This window comes from Phaseolus vulgaris, chromosome 8, assembly GCF_000499845.2.
Source record: "Phaseolus vulgaris cultivar G19833 chromosome 8, P. vulgaris v2.0, whole genome shotgun sequence".
NCBI lineage: Eukaryota > Viridiplantae > Streptophyta > Magnoliopsida > Fabales > Fabaceae > Phaseolus > Phaseolus vulgaris.
The window spans coordinates 1,403,468-1,424,814 of record NC_023752.2 but is presented as its reverse complement, the minus strand read 5'-3'; the positions used below and the strand labels follow the sequence as shown (position 1 = coordinate 1,424,814).

The 21,347-nt window shown below is 29.0% G+C and overlaps 2 protein-coding genes across 2 annotated transcripts; one reads left to right on the top strand and one right to left on the bottom strand.

Moving 5' to 3' along the window:
• The first annotated feature begins 7,170 nt into the window (after nucleotides 1–7,170).
• On the top strand, nucleotides 7,171–11,168 carry LOC137823515 (probably inactive leucine-rich repeat receptor-like protein kinase At3g28040). The gene is made up of 2 exons (XM_068628690.1): nucleotides 7,171–9,418; nucleotides 9,505–11,168. The coding sequence occupies exons 1-2, from the start codon at nucleotides 7,839–7,841 to the stop codon at nucleotides 10,979–10,981; spliced, it is 3,057 nt and encodes a 1,018-aa protein (XP_068484791.1). The 5' UTR covers nucleotides 7,171–7,838; the 3' UTR covers nucleotides 10,982–11,168.
• Nucleotides 11,169–11,843: 675 nt separating this feature from the next.
• Nucleotides 11,844–16,172, bottom strand: LOC137823452 (eukaryotic translation initiation factor 3 subunit H). The gene is made up of 12 exons (XM_068628593.1): nucleotides 16,037–16,172; nucleotides 15,840–15,919; nucleotides 15,362–15,478; nucleotides 15,157–15,260; nucleotides 14,951–15,017; nucleotides 14,114–14,247; nucleotides 13,988–14,036; nucleotides 13,598–13,669; nucleotides 13,415–13,516; nucleotides 13,271–13,338; nucleotides 12,266–12,418; nucleotides 11,844–12,108 (listed from the first exon to the last, which is right to left on the bottom strand). Exons 1-12 carry the CDS (start codon nucleotides 16,044–16,046, stop codon nucleotides 12,051–12,053), a joined length of 1,014 nt encoding a protein of 337 aa, XP_068484694.1. The 5' UTR covers nucleotides 16,047–16,172; the 3' UTR covers nucleotides 11,844–12,050.
• Nucleotides 16,173–21,347: the final 5,175 nt, after the last annotated feature.

The window sequence follows — 21,347 nt, the reverse complement described above, 5'->3', positions numbered from 1 at the left end:
TGTCTTATTTCTAGTTGATGTGAGATCTTCTTCCGTTAAGATTCTTCACAATAAGAAACATTTTTTTTAGACCATTTTCTTGACATATCATATCATAAAAATGCACAAAAAAATTAGAATGAATGGTTCTCCATTTGTTCCATCAAATGCCTCTATTTTGTTTTCCTTCTCTATTTAATGTTCTAACTAACAAAAAAACTGAGAAAAAAAGTCGCATATTCTATGAAGTGGTAGATTTATCACATGATCTGTCACTAGATTGTTGAGAAACCCTGTTAATGTAGTCAGAGACTAATGTTTTGTAAACACATGTAGCATCATTGAGTGTACTCCCCAGTTAATAAAGGACACTAACAAACTTTTGGTGTTTGATGATCCATTTCATGATATAACTTTAATAGAATTCTGCAGAAATGAAGATCAATGAACTAATCATGATTACATTAGTTTAAAGTCATATAAAACAATTATGCATCACACCACAGTGTGCTTAGGATGGATATGATGAATAATATTTGTTTTGTAGCAGGAAGGTGACTAAGAGAATCCACCATTTCTGAGCAGCAAAGTACCAATAATCATTCTGAAAAGGTAGACAAGGGAAGAACAGAGTAAATAAAGTTGAAGTTGGTGAGTAAAATCTTCATCTGAAGTAACTGTCTTGTCACAAAAGGAGAACTTTACCATATCAATGGTTCTTATAATGTAACACACAACACTTTTAATTTATTCTATTTTAAAAAAAATTAACTACTATAGTTACATTTTGTAAAATCTAGCATGTCATTGAGATTTTAATGTTTATGAAAATAATAAAAACCCTACAAAAAACAGTTTGAAATTTTGTGTATTAAGTGTTGAATCAACACATTTTCATAGGGAAAATTTTAGGCAAAAGAGAAAAATTTGTGTATATGCCTTGAAGACTTAAATGACGTGTCCGTGTCAGACACACATATCAGGGCACCGATACTCGTAAGATACATGAAGTGTTCAATTAAAAAAATATTTATGAAATTTCTGATAATTCTAACACGGTTCTAACATAATTTTAAAAAAATACATTATTTTTTTTAAAACGTAAACTTATTTGTATAAATTTTTATTAAGATTATAAAAATATGAAACAAATCCTTTTAAATCAGTCATGAGAAGTATTTTTCTGCTGAAAAAAAAACTAAAACATACTTGTGCACATAATTTTTTTGTCAATTTATATAATTCATAATTATATAATATATAGATTCATGTCTTCATGCCCTATATTTTAAAAATTATACATATTTCCATATCCGTATTCATGTCTTGACCGTATCACTTTCTGAACTAGATAGTTATGTACTTTTTGGTTGTTCTTTTAACTGGGGTAATAAGACCTTTTATCATAAAGATTGAACCTTTGTGAATGCCCATGATTTAGAAGAGAGAAATTATAGTAGGATTTGAAGGAATGGTTGTTAAAAGTTGGAATTTGATAGAAGCAATTGGATGTTGTGAGAAAAAATGGGGACAAAGAGACAAAGTGAGAGAGAAAGTGTGACAGAAGAATCCCGTGAATTAAATTTGGATCTTTTGTTCTGATTTGTGACCACATTCACGCGCAACCCATGTTGCCTTGGACCCACACCACACCAACAAAACAAATATATATACTTTCTATTTATTGAAAAATAATAATTAATTAGGGAAAGATAACTTGTTATATATCTTTTGCATAGAATAAATAACTATAATTGAAGATAACTTTAGGAAAACAAAATTGTATACACTAAATAAACGAATCTTATTATATTTTATTATAGATATATTTGTATTCTAAATAATTATAATTATGTATCGCACTTTATTAGGAAAACTAGTAAAGTAAGACGGAAATACTTTTTTACTTTATCTAAATGATATGTTATGACTTTATTACTATTTTGTAAATTTTACTTTTTTACATATTTTATTCATTTGTTAAAATGACTCTTATACCATATTATGAAGTGGACTTTTAAATCTAACTCAACCCATTAAAACGGCTCATGGGGTGAAGTTTGCACCCACTTATATACAATGAAAGGTTTTAATCTCTAGTAATGAAAACGTTTTAAGCAATGAAATTTTTTTTACATTAATCAATTGTAAGAACATTTTTATAGTATATAAGTAGATGCAAATTTTATTTTATAATTAGATTGAGTTTGAATTAAAGTGTATTTTTTAATAAAAATTGTATTTTTAAAAAAAATTTGATAACAAAATAACAATATTTTTTATTTACATATTTACCACTTTTGAGACATGGAAGCCAACTAAAGAAGACAAGTGAGTTATCCATAGAAGATTCCAACATGGGTCTAATAATATTCCTTAACATAGGAATGATTATGCCAAAGCCAACACTCAATGGCATTCAATAAATAATGGTAACCAACAAATTCTAGGGTTCTATGAAAGTCCCTTGAGACTCCAACCTTTGGATTTAATTACAAATTTAATGTAAAGGGAAATCCTACAAAAGTTTAAAAATATATTGTAAAATGTGTGGATACAAACTTTTCTTGAATAATGTTTCATTAAATTAAATTTAGGTTATTATTGGTATTACTATATTCATGGCTTGTTAAAAGATCCCATACTCTTCATGTGATGATAGTTTTAGAAAGTATATTCAAAGAGTATGGGAATGAATGATAGAAGATAGTTATGTCATCAAAACAAATTCATCATTACTTTTTTTCCTTCAAAGAATGGAACTTTCCTTTTTCTTCATTTGGCTGGAATAATGATGGTTCATGGGTATGGATTCATAGCTAAGAAAAATTGTGCAAGATCACTTCAAAGACTAAATTATATGAGAGAGAAAAAAAAATACAAGTATCACATGTGTTCTTACCAAAAAGGAATATAGTTATATTTAATTGAGAAAAAAATTATATTCTTAAAAAATTACATCCAATTTAATTGTTGTACCTGTCTGACATATAGATCGAAAACGGCTAACAGTGTGACCATCCGACTCCTGAACCAGACCGTTACTCTTCATTTAACCATCGAGACGGCCTAATCAATGAACTTTAAATGATGAACCATAAATCCTATTTATGACACAATGAATAGCGGTTACATGGTTAATTCAAAGAACTCGTAACAGTTCGTTCAAAGAATATCACCTAATCAATTTATAAATATCCACTCTCCAGGAAGTATAATCTATCTTATCTCATACATTTAATTCTTATACTATAGAAAACTTGTTATCCTTATGCTCCTACTTACTTAAGTATCGAAAAAGGTGAACCTCCCACTTTACATTGAACACCCCTTAAAATTTGATTCCAATAGACAACCCAATTATCACTGAGTTATACTTCCAAACTTATTTTAAGTAGGAACAATTGTGTTGCATTCAATTTATTTGAATATGATAAAGTCTAATAAATAATATAATGTGATAGAAAATACATGATGAAAAATTATAAATGCTTTTTATGTTTTAAAAAAGTAACATCATGAGGTAACTTTTTGTTTGTCATGTTAATCATTTCATGCACTTCATGAAGAGTGTTTATCGTAAAAAAATCAAATTAAGAAATAAATTAAAATAAACGTTCTCTTCATATTTTTTTAAACACATCCTTGACCAAAAGAAACACGTGCAAAGCAATAAAAAAAGCTTATTAATTACCAAGTTTGTGGTTCAATATTTTCACAATTGTGCTGTATTTAAAGAAATACTTAATACGTAAATTATTTTTAAAAAAAGTTAATATTAAATAACACATTTTGGATTGGATCGATTCATTTTTAAAAATGTATTTTTTAGAATAATGAGCTAAAACAAACAAGCGTACACTTTTTTGTTTTTAAATTATTAATCATTTTATTTTATTTTTAAGTTTCCAATTAGTGGGACAAACCCCAAAAAAAATTATTAGGCATAGAAAAAAAACAAAAAAGCTAGTACATATTATGTTGCTAACGACCCTGGTTATGGATTGAAAAAGAAGTTTTAAATAATATATCTTTTAATATTGTAAACGTTCTTTACTCTGTCGTTTAATTAGAATTATAATATATTATTAATGTGATTATTTTTTATCATAGTTATCTTAAAACTTTAAATTACATTAATAATTTAAAAAAAAAAATCAACATTATTCATAACTTTGCTTTAGTAATTATATATATATTCTTACCTAGAGGTGTACATGAATATTGTAAGAATTTTCGAATGGTGATACACCTACAAAAGATTCTCAGCTCAAGTTAGTAAGAATACAGATGATTTCGTATGTGACTAAATGAATAATAAAATAAGATCTACTTTCTGATAGACTGATAAAAAAAAATAAAAAATCTACTTTTTAAGAGAATTGAGGTATTAGTAGACTCGTGAGTTTAAGTAAAAGTCCAATAAAATGACTACTTTATCGTAACCGTTTAGGTCACGATCTTCCTTCCGTGTGTCCTAATATAAAGATGACTTGATAGTTAAAGTCGAATTTTAAATAAAGTAATTATTTACTGTGCGAACTATAAAGTAAAATGTCACAACTAGTTTTTGCAGTTTTCATCATTAACACATTATATATTATAAATCCTTATTATTTAATATTGGGTAGTCCTGTATATACTTAGCATAGTTTTTTTTATTAATTAATAGCATAAAAACATTTAAGGTTGTCATACATAGATATTAAAGTCCAAAAAAATGTCATTCGGAAGATTCTTACCATAGGTTGAAGTGAATTAATGTGAGGAAGACGTTACACTAGAAAAGTACAATTAACAGAAGACTTTGCTTCATCCTCACACACTCTTGCATGCTCCACTTTGCTGTACATTTGATAAACATTCATGGACTCTAGTACAAAATTCACTCATTGCACGGATTGCATAGAGCACATTAATAATCATGAATCATATATAATATTTCATCTTATGAAACTGAAAATGTAAATAGAAAATGGTAGGAATACAATTTCTAGAAAATTTCAAGTCAATTAAAGATAAACTCAATCTATAATGAGATAAAATTGATGCATAGTATATAAGTGGATGTAAATCTCATCTTACAAACTGGTTTTATAAGGTTGAATTAGGCTCAACGTCCACTTCTTAAGATAATGTCATATTCATTTAGAGTCTATCATATATTTTTTTTTTTGATCGAGTCTATCATATATAGCAAGTGTTTGTTGAAGATTTCACGTCAACTAGAGATAAATTCGTAGTGAGATAAAATTAATTCATAATATATAACGTATTTGTTAGATTAACTTAGACTTAAATCCACTTCTTAAAGTATTTGTTAGACTTATCATACTACCATCATCGAACCATTCATAAATATATAATCTCACACGTGAGTTTGTTGGTTTTAACTTGAGGGAGTGTCGGAAATCTCATATTCAATAAATATAAGAATAGTAAATAGTATATAAATATATATATAAATTTCATATTACAAAAATTTAACTTTTAAAGACAATATAAATATATAAATTAAGGGAGTCAAAGTATGACATAATTTCTTTGACATTGTTTGAATCATAATTACATTCTAATTCATTATTTGTTCTCATAATATATTGAAGGAAAGATAAGTTGAAAATGTAAATAAATAAATAAAAATTGATGATGAGCACATACGAAGTTACCAAGACTATAGATGGTGACGTTATAGAAAAAGAAGGTAAAAACAAATTGCATATAAACTAATACGTATCGTTAAGAATATTTAGGCCTATTACGTCATCTTGCTTTTCAAACTTTATATATATTATAATAAACTTAAAACAATTATTATAGTAACAAATAAGACAATATTGGAAATATTACTTAAAATTAATTTTTATTTATTAATTAAAGCTCATTAGAAATCACAAAATTTTAAAATTAGGATTTATATTTCAGAAAATTGCAGCTAAAGTGAAGATATTCACATTCATATTTCTGAATATCCCTTCTGCTAAAGTTAAACTTGAGAAAAAGTGGTAGCTGTCATGTGTTGCTTCACTTAGGAAGGTGATATACTGAAAATTTGAATCAATTTCTCATTTTCATTTCACAAGAAGATAGCAACATGGTTTTTGTCACCTACTGCTATATCTCCTCATCTACAGCAACGCATTATTATAATAATGGAGTGATTGTGACTCAGGCTATATTAAAGTGTAGACTTTAACTTTAATTCAACTTTTTTAAAAACGGTTTATAAAATTAAGTTAGTCTTAAATTTCACTTATGATATTATAATATCAGAGATATTTAAAGTGTATTCTAACGAGAATTTATTGGACTTATCAAACCACCTGCCATCGGATCACCCATGAATATATAATTTTATGCATGAGTTGAGAGTCTCGGTGTGAGGGTGTGTTGTAGATCTCACATCGATTAAATATTAGAGCATTTCATAGTATATAAGTAGGTACAAACCTCATCTTACTGGTTTTATAAGATTGAATTAGACTTAAAGTTATTTTTTAATAATTATTTAATTTTCTTCTATATAATCTTATACCATTCACTTTCTTATTCTTATTCTTTATACACTTTGTTTAAGCTATGTTGACACTTCCTGCTCATGCATATTATTTTTTATAGTATGTATAGCAATAAAAAATTATGATGAATTATATTAAAAAGTAAACTTCAAGTTTAATTCAACTTTGTAAAATCGACTTATAAGATTAAGTTAGGTTTAGATTTAAAGTTCACTTCTTAGTAAGGTATTAGAGTCTATCCTGACTAGAGTTTATTGAGCCTATCATGTCATCCATTATTGAACCTCTTTCGGACCACCTATAAATATATAGTCATACGCATTTGTTGACAGTCTCGGTATGAGGGGGTTTGTTGAAAATCTCACGTCGACTAGAGATTAAGACATTTCATAGTATATAGGTGGGTACAAACCTCACTTTATAAATTGGTTTTATAAACTTAGTTAGAATTAAAGTTAACTTCTTAATAATTTTATTTTTTTTATATAATCCTATATCATTCACTTTCTTATTCTTTATACACTTTTTGCTTAAGCTATGTTAACCCTTCCTACTCATGCATATTATTTTTTTATAGCATGTATAGCAAATAGAATATTATTTTTTCGTTTGAACAACAATCTCTCTCTAATAAATCAGAACTGATTCAACCACATTCGAGATTCTTTTCTCTAGATTGAAGAGTAACTATTTTTCTTTTCTGGATTTTAAAATCAGCAGAGAAAAACAAACCACACAGCATTTTGCAGAGACAAGAGAAGAAAGTGTCATAGTATCAGTAGTTTCAACTAGAAAAAGGTTCCTCCTCATAGTGGCACCAAGATCAAAGCATCATATCATTCAACAACTCTCTTCTCACGAATAAACAACTCTTCCCCATTTGAATGTCAGTAAAACTACAAAACCTCACAAGAAAATAGTTTACACGTAACAAAATTATTCTTCAATTTCCACTAGAAAAAGGCACAATAACTCACTCAGTATTTGAAAACAAGAGAAAGAGAAGGCACAAGGAGGAAGAGGTTGCAGGACACGACAAAGGGTTGTTTGGACAAAGGCCTTGTAAGGTGTAATGGGGTGGCAATTTGTCAGTAGCTTAGCCACGTTTGTTGGACCAAAACTGTTTGATCACGGACTACACTAACAATACCATATTCATTCATTATTTGCTTTCTCAATAGCCATTTTTGTAAAATATTCTTCTCTCCTTCTCGTGAGCACACATGTAATATCGTTTTCGCAAATGTAGTGTAACATCTACCAGTCATTACAGTTTTCACATACCATGTTATCCCAAAGAGAAATAAGCCATAGTCATAGCTAACTGCTAAAGATAGAAAGATGATGACTTCTTCAGCCCCATCAAGAGGAAGAAGAACAAGAATGACTATTTTTCAGAGAGTTCTGAGTTTGATGATTTCAGTTTCATATTTGCTGACATGCTTAGGAAACAATGAGGTGCCTGCCCAGTTGAATGATGATGTTCTTGGCTTGATTGTGTTCAAATCAGACCTTCAAGACCCTTCTTCTCATCTTGCTTCGTGGAATGAAGACGATGTGAATCCATGTTCATGGCAGTTCGTGCAGTGCAATCCTGAGAGTGGAAGAGTTTCTGAGGTCTCATTGGATGGCTTGGGATTATCTGGGAAGATTGGAAGAGGGCTTGAGAAGTTGCAGCATCTCACGGTATTGTCCCTTTCTCATAACAACTTGAGTGGGGGTATTAGTCCTTCTCTTACTCTTTCCAACACTCTTCAGAGGCTGAACCTTAGTCACAATGCTCTCTCTGGTTCAATTCCTACTTCTTTTGTGAATATGAATTCAATAAAGTTTCTTGATCTTTCAGAGAATTCATTCTCGGGATCAATCCCTGAGACTTTTTTTGACACTTGTTCTTCCCTTCATCACATTTCTCTGGCTAGGAACATGTTTGATGGGCCGGTTCCTGGCTCACTGTCTAGATGTTCCTCGTTGAACAACCTTAATCTTTCCAATAACCATTTATCTGGTAATGTGGACTTTAATGGGATTTGGTCACTGACCAGGCTTAGAACTTTGGATCTATCCAACAATGCCTTATCTGGGTCTTTACCTAGTGGAATTTCATCCATACATAACTTGAAGGAGATCTTATTACAAGGTAACCAGTTTTCAGGTCCTTTATCCACTGATATTGGATTCTGCCTGCATCTAAGTAGGTTGGATTTTAGTGATAACCAGTTCAGTGGAGAACTACCTGATTCACTTGGAAGGCTTAGTTCTTTGAGCTATTTCAAGGCATCAAATAATTTTTTCACCAGCAAATTCCCTCCATGGATTGGTAACCTTACAAGTCTGGAGTACCTAGAGCTTTCAAACAATCAGTTCACTGGAAGCATTCCAGAGTCAATAGGGGAACTGGGATCACTCTCTCATCTCAGCATTTCAAGCAACAAGCTTGTTGGAACTATTCCATCATCATTGAGTTCCTGCACAAAGTTATCTGTGATCCAGTTCAGAGGCAATGGTTTCAGTGGCACCATTCCAGAGGGTTTGTTTGGCCTAGGATTGGAGGAAATTGACTTGTCCCGAAATGAACTGAGTGGTTCAGTTCCAGCAGGATCAAGCAGGCTCTTGGAAACTCTAACCAACTTGGATCTTTCAGATAACCATCTCCAAGGGAATATCCCTGCAGAAACTGGTCTTCTTTCAAAACTAAGTTACTTGAATCTGTCTTGGAATGATCTTCAATCACAGATGCCTCCAGAGTTTGGTCTCCTTCAGAATCTAGCAGTTTTGGATATTCGCAACAGTGCCTTGCATGGTTCAGTTCCAGCAGATATATGTGACTCGGGCAATTTAGCTGTTCTCCAACTAGATGAAAATTCATTGCAAGGAAATATTCCAGAAGGGATTGGGAACTGTAGCTCTCTTTACTTGCTGTATGCATCCTATTTCTCAAGCCCAAGTTTTATTTTTTGTGCACATCTTTTTTGGAAGATAATAGTTTATATCCATTTTTGTGCAGGAGTTTGTCTCACAATAACTTGACTGGTTCAATTCCAAAGTCCATGTCAAAGCTAAACAAGCTGAAAATCCTGAAACTGGAATCCAATGAGCTAAGTGGAGAGATACCAATGGAGCTTGGAATGCTTCAGAGTCTACTTGCTGTGAACATATCATACAACAGGCTCACAGGAAGGCTTCCCACAGGTAGCATATTTCAGAACTTGGACAAAAGTTCCTTAGAAGGAAACCTGGGTCTATGCTCACCCTTGTTGGAGGGTCCTTGTAAAATGAATGTCCCCAAGCCACTAGTGCTTGACCCAAATGCCTACAACAACCAAATAAGCCCTCAAAGGCAGAGAAACGAATCATCAGAGTCTGAACCGGTCCACCGCCACAGGTTCCTTAGTGTATCTGCTATTGTAGCAATATCTGCATCCTTTGTGATTGTATTAGGAGTGATTGCTGTTAGCCTACTTAATGTTTCTGTGAGGAGAAGGCTATCATTTGTGGATAATGCTTTGGAAAGCATGTGCTCAAGCTCTTCAAGATCAGGGAGTCCAGCCACAGGAAAGCTGATTCTGTTTGATTCCCAGTCCTCACCTGATTGGATCAGCAGTCCTGAGTCCTTGCTCAACAAGGCATCAGAGATTGGAGAAGGAGTGTTTGGAACCCTCTACAAGGTTCCATTGGGATCACAGGGTAGAATGGTAGCAATCAAGAAGCTTATATCCACCAACATAATCCAATATCCAGAAGACTTTGATAAGGAGGTTAGGATCCTAGGGAAAGCAAGGCACCCAAATCTAATAGCATTGAAAGGGTACTATTGGACTCCTCAATTACAGCTTTTAGTAACTGAGTTTGCACCAAATGGTAGCTTGCAGGCCAAGCTACATGAGAGGCTTCCCTCAAGTCCACCTCTTTCTTGGCCTATAAGGTTCAAAATTTTGCTTGGGACAGCAAAGGGGCTTGCTCATTTGCACCATTCTTTCCGTCCACCAATCATCCACTACAACATAAAGCCAAGTAACATTCTTCTTGACGAAAATTGCAACCCCAAGATCTCGGATTTCGGGTTAGCTAGGCTTCTGACAAAGCTGGACAGGCATGTGATGAGCAATAGGTTTCAGAGTGCATTAGGATATGTGGCACCAGAGTTGGCATGTCAGAGCCTAAGGGTGAATGAGAAATGTGATGTTTATGGTTTTGGGGTGATGATTCTTGAGCTGGTGACAGGTAGGAGGCCAGTGGAGTATGGTGAAGACAATGTGCTTATACTGAATGACCATGTGAGAGTGCTGCTTGAGCAAGGTAATGTGTTGGAGTGTGTGGATCATAGTATGATAGAGTACCCAGAGGATGAGGTATTGCCTGTTCTAAAGCTAGCAATGGTATGCACCTCACAAATTCCTTCAAGCAGGCCAACTATGTCTGAAGTGGTGCAAATACTGCAGGTCATTAAAACCCCAGTTCCTCAAAGGATGGAAGTGTTTTGATGAGATATGCTTCTCTGAGAACTAGCTTGTCATATATGTTAACTATTGAGATTTTTTTTTTCCTTTTATGCTGTGTATCCTTTCCAATTTCCTTAGCCATTTGGTTTATGTGGATTGTTCTTTTAAGTACAAGCAGATTTTCCTCGTATAAATGGAAATCACTATCATATAAATCCGTTATTCTCTACTCTTGATTCCTCTTTTACTGAAATAAGCTTATGGATTTCATTTACCCAACTTTTAATCATGTTACAAAAGTCATCAAGTTAGCCACGTGGTTAAAAGTAGTCACGTTATTCATTGGAAGGCATGTCAGAATTTTATTATTATTTTTGGGTGAGTTCTGGGAAAGAATAGTTTACCGAGGTAAGAAAGTGGAATCAAAGAACCAAAACTTTATGCGTTGTTGTACAAGTAATTTTTATCCAGAACAACCATACTTTTTTGTTTGTTTTTATGAATGGTTGTGAAAGTCCCAAATTTTGCAAGCCAAAACCTTGTGTATGGAAAGAGATAGTAGTTAATTGCAAAATAAGACATAATAAAACTAATAATTTCCCACCAATCATAAAGGCGTTTAAAACTGAAAAATATTCAGATATACAAGTGGTTTCAGATTTGCTTGCTCTGAAGTGTTTATTCCTTAAATACCATCGCATTACAGGGCATATTTAGATTTTCAAAACTGTAATTTTCTGCCATTAAATGCATTAGAAAGTGCGAGCATTGGTCTTCTAACCTCAAATCAAAGAGACTTCCTTCTTTACCAAAATATTTTCCTAAAAGGTGTTATATTTTCCACAAAAATAATGAATTAGCTGGTTAATACATCTGAATGCTCAATTTTGTGGCATAACTCAAATAACAAGTAACAAGTGGCACTGCATTTATCGCAGAAGAACAGATTATACAGGCATATATAATGGATGGGTTCATAAAATAAACAAAAATTGCATCGCCTTAAAATTATAAATCCTCTATTATACTGCCAAATTAACCAGAAAATCCTCGTCCTATACGGAAAAGAAATTGGATTAAACCATCAGAATGGCAAACAAAAATTTCCTTCTCAATCCTCGTGCAAAGCCTTCATCAAATACAGTCTGTTAAAGCTCTGTCCTGACACCCTGCAAAACATGCAACAGGAAATGTACGGAGGATTAAACTCAATTGACTAGAGAAGACAATGATATAAGAAATAAAAGTCAGAAACTTCAAATTGGTAACTTCGTATATTTGCTCCTCAAAGATGAAAAAAAAAGTCATCAAAATCTAGTCACATACCCATTGATTTGATTACAGTAGTTGGAAATTTGATTTGTTATGAGGAAGCTCTCCAACCGTGATGGCTCGGGGAGTGGCTTGAAAACGGGATTTGAAGGATCTTCCTCCGGCAAGGGTTCTTCTCCAGCAGCTTTACGAGCCATGTTCTCCGCCCTATTATTACAAAAACAAAATATATAATATACGGAACCAATGACTGAAAACAACGTATAAGCTATCTATTGCAACCGTCAATTTTCATGTGTTCAAAATATTAAAAAAAAATATTAAAATTGTGAATCAAATATGTGAATAACCAAACACTGCTGGATTGCATAATGTTCAGTTGAAAATAAAGTTAAAAATTGTGTTACAATTACCATACATTCATTTATCATTTATTGGATATGGGATATGAGAAAACCACACACTATAAAGCATAAAGCAAAGTATATGATTGATGGTCCAGCCCCCTCCCAAAAGATAAAACAGTAAATCACTATTTTCGAACATAAAATCATTGATCATCATATCATACCCATAGCACATGCAATGGGAGAGATGTGGAGGGAGGGGACCATTGCAAAAATATAATAATTGAGTTTTTTGTCCTTATATCTTGACTCTGTATGATTAGCTGTAAAAGCTTATCACTTCAACCCCAGTTCATTCAAAACTCAGCAAAACTTCTAAGAAATAGAGCAAAAGTACATAGATTGGCCACCAGCTATGTAGCACATTGTAGCTTCCTAAAATGGAAATCTAACATTAAATGGATATGTATGTAGATTTCACATAGTATTCATAAAGAGAATCTAAAACAATTAGAAAACCCATAATCAAAGGCATGGAATCTGAACTAAAACCAAATCATTAGTTAGCAAAAAAAACATCAACTCAAATGTTGACCATATTTTCAAACAACATAGAAGACTAACTGCTAATCTATGCATCCTAGTCAGCCAAAGAAAACCTAATGAAATTATCACCTTGAAGATAATAGTTCAAAGACAAACTCAAACGTACCTTCTCTTTTGAAGCCATGCTTGCTGCTGAGCTTGTTGACGAGATAAGCTCCTATAGTAGAATTGGAACTAAAACAGAAGAAATTTCAGTCATACATTCTAAAACAACAAAACAATCACACACTAAAAGAGGACCTAAAATAACCTTTTGTTGTTCTAGTGACAGGTCATCCATGCATTCTATCAAAAACTCTGTATTCCTCTCCATTAATGAACTGGTTGACAATTGCAAACGATCATAGTCACACTGCAATGGAGCAAAAGCAGATGTAAACATAAAATAAATTTAAAATGACCAAAAGAATCTCTATTAAAAATCATAGTTCACCTGGGTGACTGGAGTATCAGGTTCCAGCTCTGTCATGAAAGCACTGATAAGGGCAGAATTTGAAACTTTGATCTGATATATTAAAAAATATGAAGCATGGCCATCATTAATTAGAAAACAACTAGAAAAATAATTCAAAACTAATTAATACACTTTCATACTAGAAAATATGCAACAAATTATTCATGTTAACGCCAGTAGCATGTCTAGCTCGTTATTAACTGTTGCATTAACAGATACGAAGAAGATTACTATCATTCTAATTCACCAAAACAGATGTATTTTACGATGTTTCAATCAAATTACTTGTTAACATGATTCAGTAAGTATATGAAGAACTATTTGGTCAAACCACCCAAAAAGGAAAGGCAAATTTCAGGAAAAGCTTACCGGTATTTCCTCAAAGATATCCACCCATGATAAGTTCTTCTCCCTCAATCTATTTCACAAGACAGAAAAATGAGAAATCAAATGGTTCAACTTATGGACAACAAGACACCAAGAAAAAATTCATACTTCTCTCCAGTAAAATTATTGCTGCGATAGAGTTCCATGAAAGAGTCAGAAAGCTTCAAGGCCTTCAGAGCTAGGACACCTTGATCAGACCTTGATGGATCATATATTATGCAAACACAACGTCTAATATTCTCCTGAAAACATTGGCAAGTTTGAAACATAATGTCATTCACCGGATTAGATACTGTTGAAAATATTGTCTTCAGCCGAAAGAAAATAAAAAGTGCAGAGGACTGGATCAAAAAAACAAACTTTTCTTTTTAGAATATCAGAAATCACCAGCAGCCATTTTGATAATAAATTTAAGTAAAAGGAAACCTGAACATTGAAAAAGGCATGATATTGACATCATCTGGTTATACACAAACATTGTTTATGTTTGTCATTCTACATACTCCACTCAACCTCCCTTATTAAAAAAAAAACTAATTCTAATTCAAAGCAATATAATGATTGTAAATATAATACAATTTAGCATGTATAAAATTCCCATTGGATTGTAACAGGGGTAACTTTCATCCAACAAATTGTGCCAATATCTGACGCAATTGGTCAAGAATGACATTGTGCCACATTAACACAAATTCATTTCAAATCCTAGGTGGTGCTGGCCATATCCTGCGTTGGCCAGTTGGGCATCATCAATCTATAGTTTCACAGGTTATTATGGTATAGTAATCACCTCCCAATAGTGGCTTCATCAGACCGAAGTAGAATACTCTCGAGAGGTATGTTATTGTAAATATCAAACTATTTGTGAATAATGTCATTTAACCATGAAATCCCAGCTGAAGCAAAAATATGCAAAAAATAAATTAATTGACAAGCATTCATTACCTGGTAATTCATAAAGGTTTCAATAAGCTCCACAGTCTGAAAGGAGCCCAGCAATGTAGATTGGTACCTAGATTCGAAGAATTATCCCATGTGTAGGATAAATGATTACAAAGAAAGAACATCTTGAACCAAAATTCCATCACACTAAAGAAACGACTACAAGCGCATGTATCACGCACGAAAAGTGGCATTTTCATTATACTTACCATCCAACAGTATTGTTGTCTACATTAACCTCCCTGAGGCATCTCATCATTTCCAGCTGGTAATTGGCACCATCAGCTTCTATTTCCTCATCCTCCTCCCTCATCTGCAAATATTAGCAACCAAAACAACGATAAATTTAGGAGGACAACGTTGAAGGTATAAAAAATGAAGAAACGAAAAAGAAAAAGTAAGGCAATATCATACTGGGAAGGGGAAGCAGTTGGTAACTTCAAGAACACTGCCAACATCCAACCCAAGAAGTTGTCCAGTGACCAAAGAAGGCGAGTGATCCTTACAGTGCTTAATTATCTTAAGGATGACCTATTCAACCAAGAGAATATAGCACCAGATTGGTGTCAGTATTTCCTTCACAGCAAATAATTAATGAATATTATCTTACAAAACGAGGACCAGCCACAAAAGCATTACAAACTTCCATGTTCCAACGTTAACCAACAAAGAGGTAAACATATAACACGAATCCTACTACCAGATCTCCATCAGCATAATAAATGTTGCCAATTCAAAATCCATATAATCGGAGAAAACAAGTACAGCTTCGACAGATGCAAGAAACAAAATAAAGCTTAACAATGGACCCTTCAAAATTATTCTCATACATACAAAAGAAAAATTGAACAACAATAGAGCAATTGGAGTTTGGAGAGCATAGAATTGATACCAGTCCTTCAATCTGGACGACTCTAAGAGGCGGCGCAGCCTCCTCCGTGGCGGCGACTTGGAGAAAAGATCTAGTCGTAGCTGCATGGGTAAAACGAGACATCACCGAATGGTGCTCAGTGAGTGAACAAAAAACAAAAAACAAAAAACGAAACAGAAACCCTAATTAGGTGGAGATTGTTGGGAGCGTAAACATACTTGTAGCCATGTTTTGAATCGAAAGAACGAAGAATCTGCGATAGTGTTTGGAGGAGGAAGAAACCCTAACGCCGGAGCAAGAGGAAGGGGTTTTTGCTCAAATAGTCCACAATAAAATTACAATTAGCCCAATTTTGAATATATATATATATATATATATATATATATATATTTTTTTTTTTTTTTTTTTTTATTTTATTTTATTTTATTTTTATTTTTTTATCAGCAATTTTGAAAATATATAATAGCGAAATTATGATTTTAGTTAGTTGATTTTGAAGGAAATTAATGTTATCAAATCAATTTTGGTTAAGGTAATTTTAAGTAATTTATATTGGATTGTGTTTTTTATTTTAAATATAAATATATATATATATATATAAATATATATATATATAAAGGATTTATCATTCAATACAAACTATTTTCATATTTTACTTTTTAATAATATTTTAAATTACAATATAAAATTTATATCTGTAATAATATATAATAGGAATTTTCATTTAACATATACAAATTAATAATATTTTAAAGTAAGAATATAATTACAGTCAAAATAAAATAAAATAAAAATACTAAACTAAATGTTAATATATAAGCATCGTTTGTATTTACAAGTAAAAAAATATTCACAATTTATAACAAGTACATCAACTTTTTTATAAGTTATATGAATGCCAAAACCTCTTCAAATTATATAAGTCTTACAATTTAAATTAAATATTAAAATTATGTTTATATAATGTAAAATATTTAGACTTACTCTTAAGTTTTTTTACCAAGAAGGTTGAAAGAATAACCAAACAATATTGAAAAAATTCTTCAATCTTATTTGTTTTAAATAAAATATCTCATTTCTTCGCTAATTTCTTATAAGAAAAAAAAATGTTCTTCAATTAATCAGATGGATAACAATTATCAATTAATATGAATAACAACTTGATAATAAAAAATTGAAATGTAATACTTTTGAATTGATATATCTGACAAAATATTTAAACAATAAATTAAAATTGGAAATGTTTTAAAAAATAACAACTATGTATTTTAATATAATATAACATGTTAGTTATAAAATCACTATAATTATTATATAAACTACGGAAACATATGCCTTCGAGCATATGTACTGTATTTTTTATTTTTTTTTGTTATAATTATATATTTGTATTTTTATATATATCAAAATTATATTACTAGTTATTGCTTTTACCAAAAGTTAAAACAACACTTAATTATCATTTTAATTATAATTAATTTTAAAAATATCCTTATATTTAAATCTGAGCATAATTCTTAATAATGATAGTTTAACATAATTTAGAAAATATAGTTTGCATCTTACAAAGTTTATAATATTAAATTAATTTAACTATTACTAACATTCTTAATTAATTTGAAATTAAGTATAAAATTTTCTTTCAAAGTACGTAAATCATTCATTTTTTTTTAGCATATTAACATCTTCATAATTATGTGTCAATTTTTCCTTATTATTAAAATTTTACCATACACAACATATTGAATTTTCTTTAGTTCTTAAAATTTTACATAACAATGAATAAAGAAAATATTTATATACATATATTATATATTATTGATATAGAAATAAAGTAAATTTGCATGGCAAGTACTAAAGAGAAATAACACAATGTGGTTTTATTGTTGCCTCAGCAAAGAAAAGAAAAAAGATAATATTATTTTCAACTTTTGAATGGCGTGATAGTTACAAGAATTTGTTTTTTTAAGTTAAAAACGAAAAAAAAAATGAATGGACAACTATGTTATTACTTCAACCTCAGTTGATACAGTATTTTTTTGTTATACTAAATATTTAAAAACTAAGTCCACATTATTAAATGACTGGTTCTTTTGTTTTCTAATCTAATTTTATCTTAAAAAACAAGTATTTATATTAAAATACTGATTTTTAAAAGCATTTTTATAAAATTATTTAACTTATTTTATTTAATAAAAAATCTTATCCCAAACTTAAGTTGTACTATAATAATGTGGGTTAAATAATAATTTTTATAAATTATTTTTATTTATTTATCTTATATATGTTTTTTTTAATACAATATTATATTTTCATAAAGTAATATTTTGTTGTATTCTGGGGAATGTAAAAAAATAAAGATTGTGATGTTAAAAAACAACCAATCCATTTGAGTGACCAAAATACTAAAAAAAATGGAAATGAGTGGGTGGGAGGTTAAGAAACAAATCCAAAAAAATTGGTTATTAAACTAAGCACAAAGGAATTTATATATGTATCTATCATGTATTTCTTATTTTTTATTTCACAAAATGAAATAAACATGTATCAATCACACAATAAATAAGTATTGTATCTACATGTATTTTTCATTTTTTATTTCACAAAATAACATAAACATTTATCACACAATAAATAAATAGTGTATCTACATGTATTTCTTATTTTTTATTTCACAAAATGAAATAGACACACAATAAATAAATATTGTATTTACATTTATTTCTTATTTTTATTATTATTATTATTATTATCTATGTATATATATTTATTAAAATAAACTATAAATTTTATATTTATTGATTTTTAAAAATATATAAACGAAAAATCTATATTAACAATGCAAGTTTATAAATAAATGATATCGTTTATTTAAAAATAAAAATGCAGACAAACTCACAAAAACACGTGTATTTTTGCCAGTACATATAATCAAAATATAATAATTTATAAATCATTGTTTGGTTATCCTTATAAGCAGTGAAATTCGGGTGAAAGGTCTTTTCACTTTCAAGCAGTAGAAAATATTAAAAATACAAATTCTAAATAAATTAATATTACCAAATTTTATAATTCTTAATCCATTAGATATTTGAAAAAAACTCAATTTTAGAATACAACTTTATATGATTAGCGATTATTTACATATAAGTAATTAATATTAAAAAGTACAAATTTTAAATAATTAATATTAATAAAAGGAATTTTAAGTTCTATTCTGTAAACATTTTAAAAGATCCAACTTAACAAAAGGAATTTTTAAATTGTGTCTCACTGAGCATTTTATACCTGTATAAGAAAAATAATTCATTTTTAAAAAATGGAAATTCTTAATTAAATAATATTAATAAAAAAATTAATAAACACTTCAAAAGATTTATATGAAAAAAAAATATTAGATTATGCCTCACTAAATCCTTTACATGTAAAAGGAATGTAATCAATATTTAAATAAATAAATTACTCTTTACACATATTATGAAATGATATTTTAATTAATAAAGGGATACTTTAAAAATTATGATCCATTAAAAATTTGAAAATACTTGACTTAAAATTATGAAATTTTAAGATTATCCCCTCTAATTTTTATACGTACTATGAAAGTAATTAATGTTAAAAAATATAAATTCTAAATGAACTATCGTTAATAAAAATAAGTTTTAATTGTTAATTTCTTAAAACTGAAAAATAAGAATTTTATGAGATTGAATAGTTATTATTATTATCACAAGATATAACTTTTTGTAATTTTATTGTGAAAGTATTTTTCGTTGAAGTATGAAAAAATTTATTGGTGTTTTTTAGGTTTCTTAAAGTTTAGACTGTTATGGTGATTGAATTTTATGGAGTTATACATGATATAAAGTAAACTCAAAAAATAGAATTTAATAATATCAAAAAGTGAAGTTTAACAATATATAGACGATATAAAAGAAACTAAAAAAAAAAAATTTAATAATTTCTTAATAATTTCTAATTTTAATGTGATTCTATTTTATATATATGATTTCTCATTCTATACAAACTATTCATATTTTACTTTCTAATAATACTTTTAAATTACAATATAAAATTTATGTCTGTAATAATATGTAATAGGATTTTTCATTTAACATATACAAATTAATAAGAATATAGTTACAGTAAATATAAAATAACTAAAATAAATGTTAATATATAGGCATCATCAATATTTATAATCTATGACTATAAGGAAAATTTATTTTTATAACTACTATGTAACTATAATTGTTTTATCAATATAATTTATTTTATTAGTAGTAAAAACACAGAGGTCTGTTAATATTTTTATTATATTTATATATTTATGTTTAATATTAAAAATTAAATAAACAATGATCATACTTATATTATTAATATAAATTTATATTTTATATTTTAAAAAAATAATATATATATATATATATAATTTATAATTGATTTTAATCAATAAAAAGTATCTATATATATGATAATAATAAAAATTAAATGTATATACCATGTTTATTTCATTTTGTGAAATGTATCAATCTAGTACAAAGTTTGTACCATGGGTTCTCTAAAGTCCATTAATAATTTTTTCTCATAAATTCTTGAACATGATTGATACCTGTAAGGTACAACTTTAATTTAGTTTTCTGTATTAGTCACATTGTTTTATCTAATTTTTAATGTAAAATAAGATTATTTTGTCACTTTTTTCATTTTCAGGTTTATTTTTGTAATTATGTCTTCACATGTTTACATTTTTTATTAAAATATTTCCATTATTTTACAAACATGTGAATAAAATACATTATTTTTAATAAAAAATAGGGTTACTTTAATAAAAGTTTAAATATTATAAACAAAGGGTCTGATATATTTATGTCTTATCATATAAATAATTAACAAAATATTTCATCTAATATTTAAGGAGAATAATAAGTTCAATAAAAACTTTGAATATCTTAATTTATGACGTTATTTTAAATTATCTAAATATTCATCTATTGGTAAATACTTTTCATAGTTTATACAATTAAATTGTAATTTCTCAAACACATAGATTCATACATTAATATAATCTCAACTCCTTGCAATAAAATCAAATTTTTTAAAAATAATAATAAAATATATAATTATTTTTCTTTTATCCATATTCATCGAAAAAAATTATTTTTAATTTATTTTAATTCTTATTTTATATGTATTCATTCAAGTTATAAAGGATGATCTTTAAAATAAGACAATAATCAAAGCAATAACCTGAAATAAGTATATATATATATATATATATATGACAAAAATATAAATTAACAAAAATGACATGGAGATATATTAAACTACACAAATATAAATAAATAAGGAATACCCTTACATAAGATTAAATGACATAATTATATATTAATAATCAAGACCAGTTTGTAACTAAAAATAAATTAAATAATATAAATACAAACAAATAAATAAAACTGAAAAGTAAATAATATAATTATAAATTAATAGATATCTGTGCATAATTAAATATTAAATTACATAATTAAA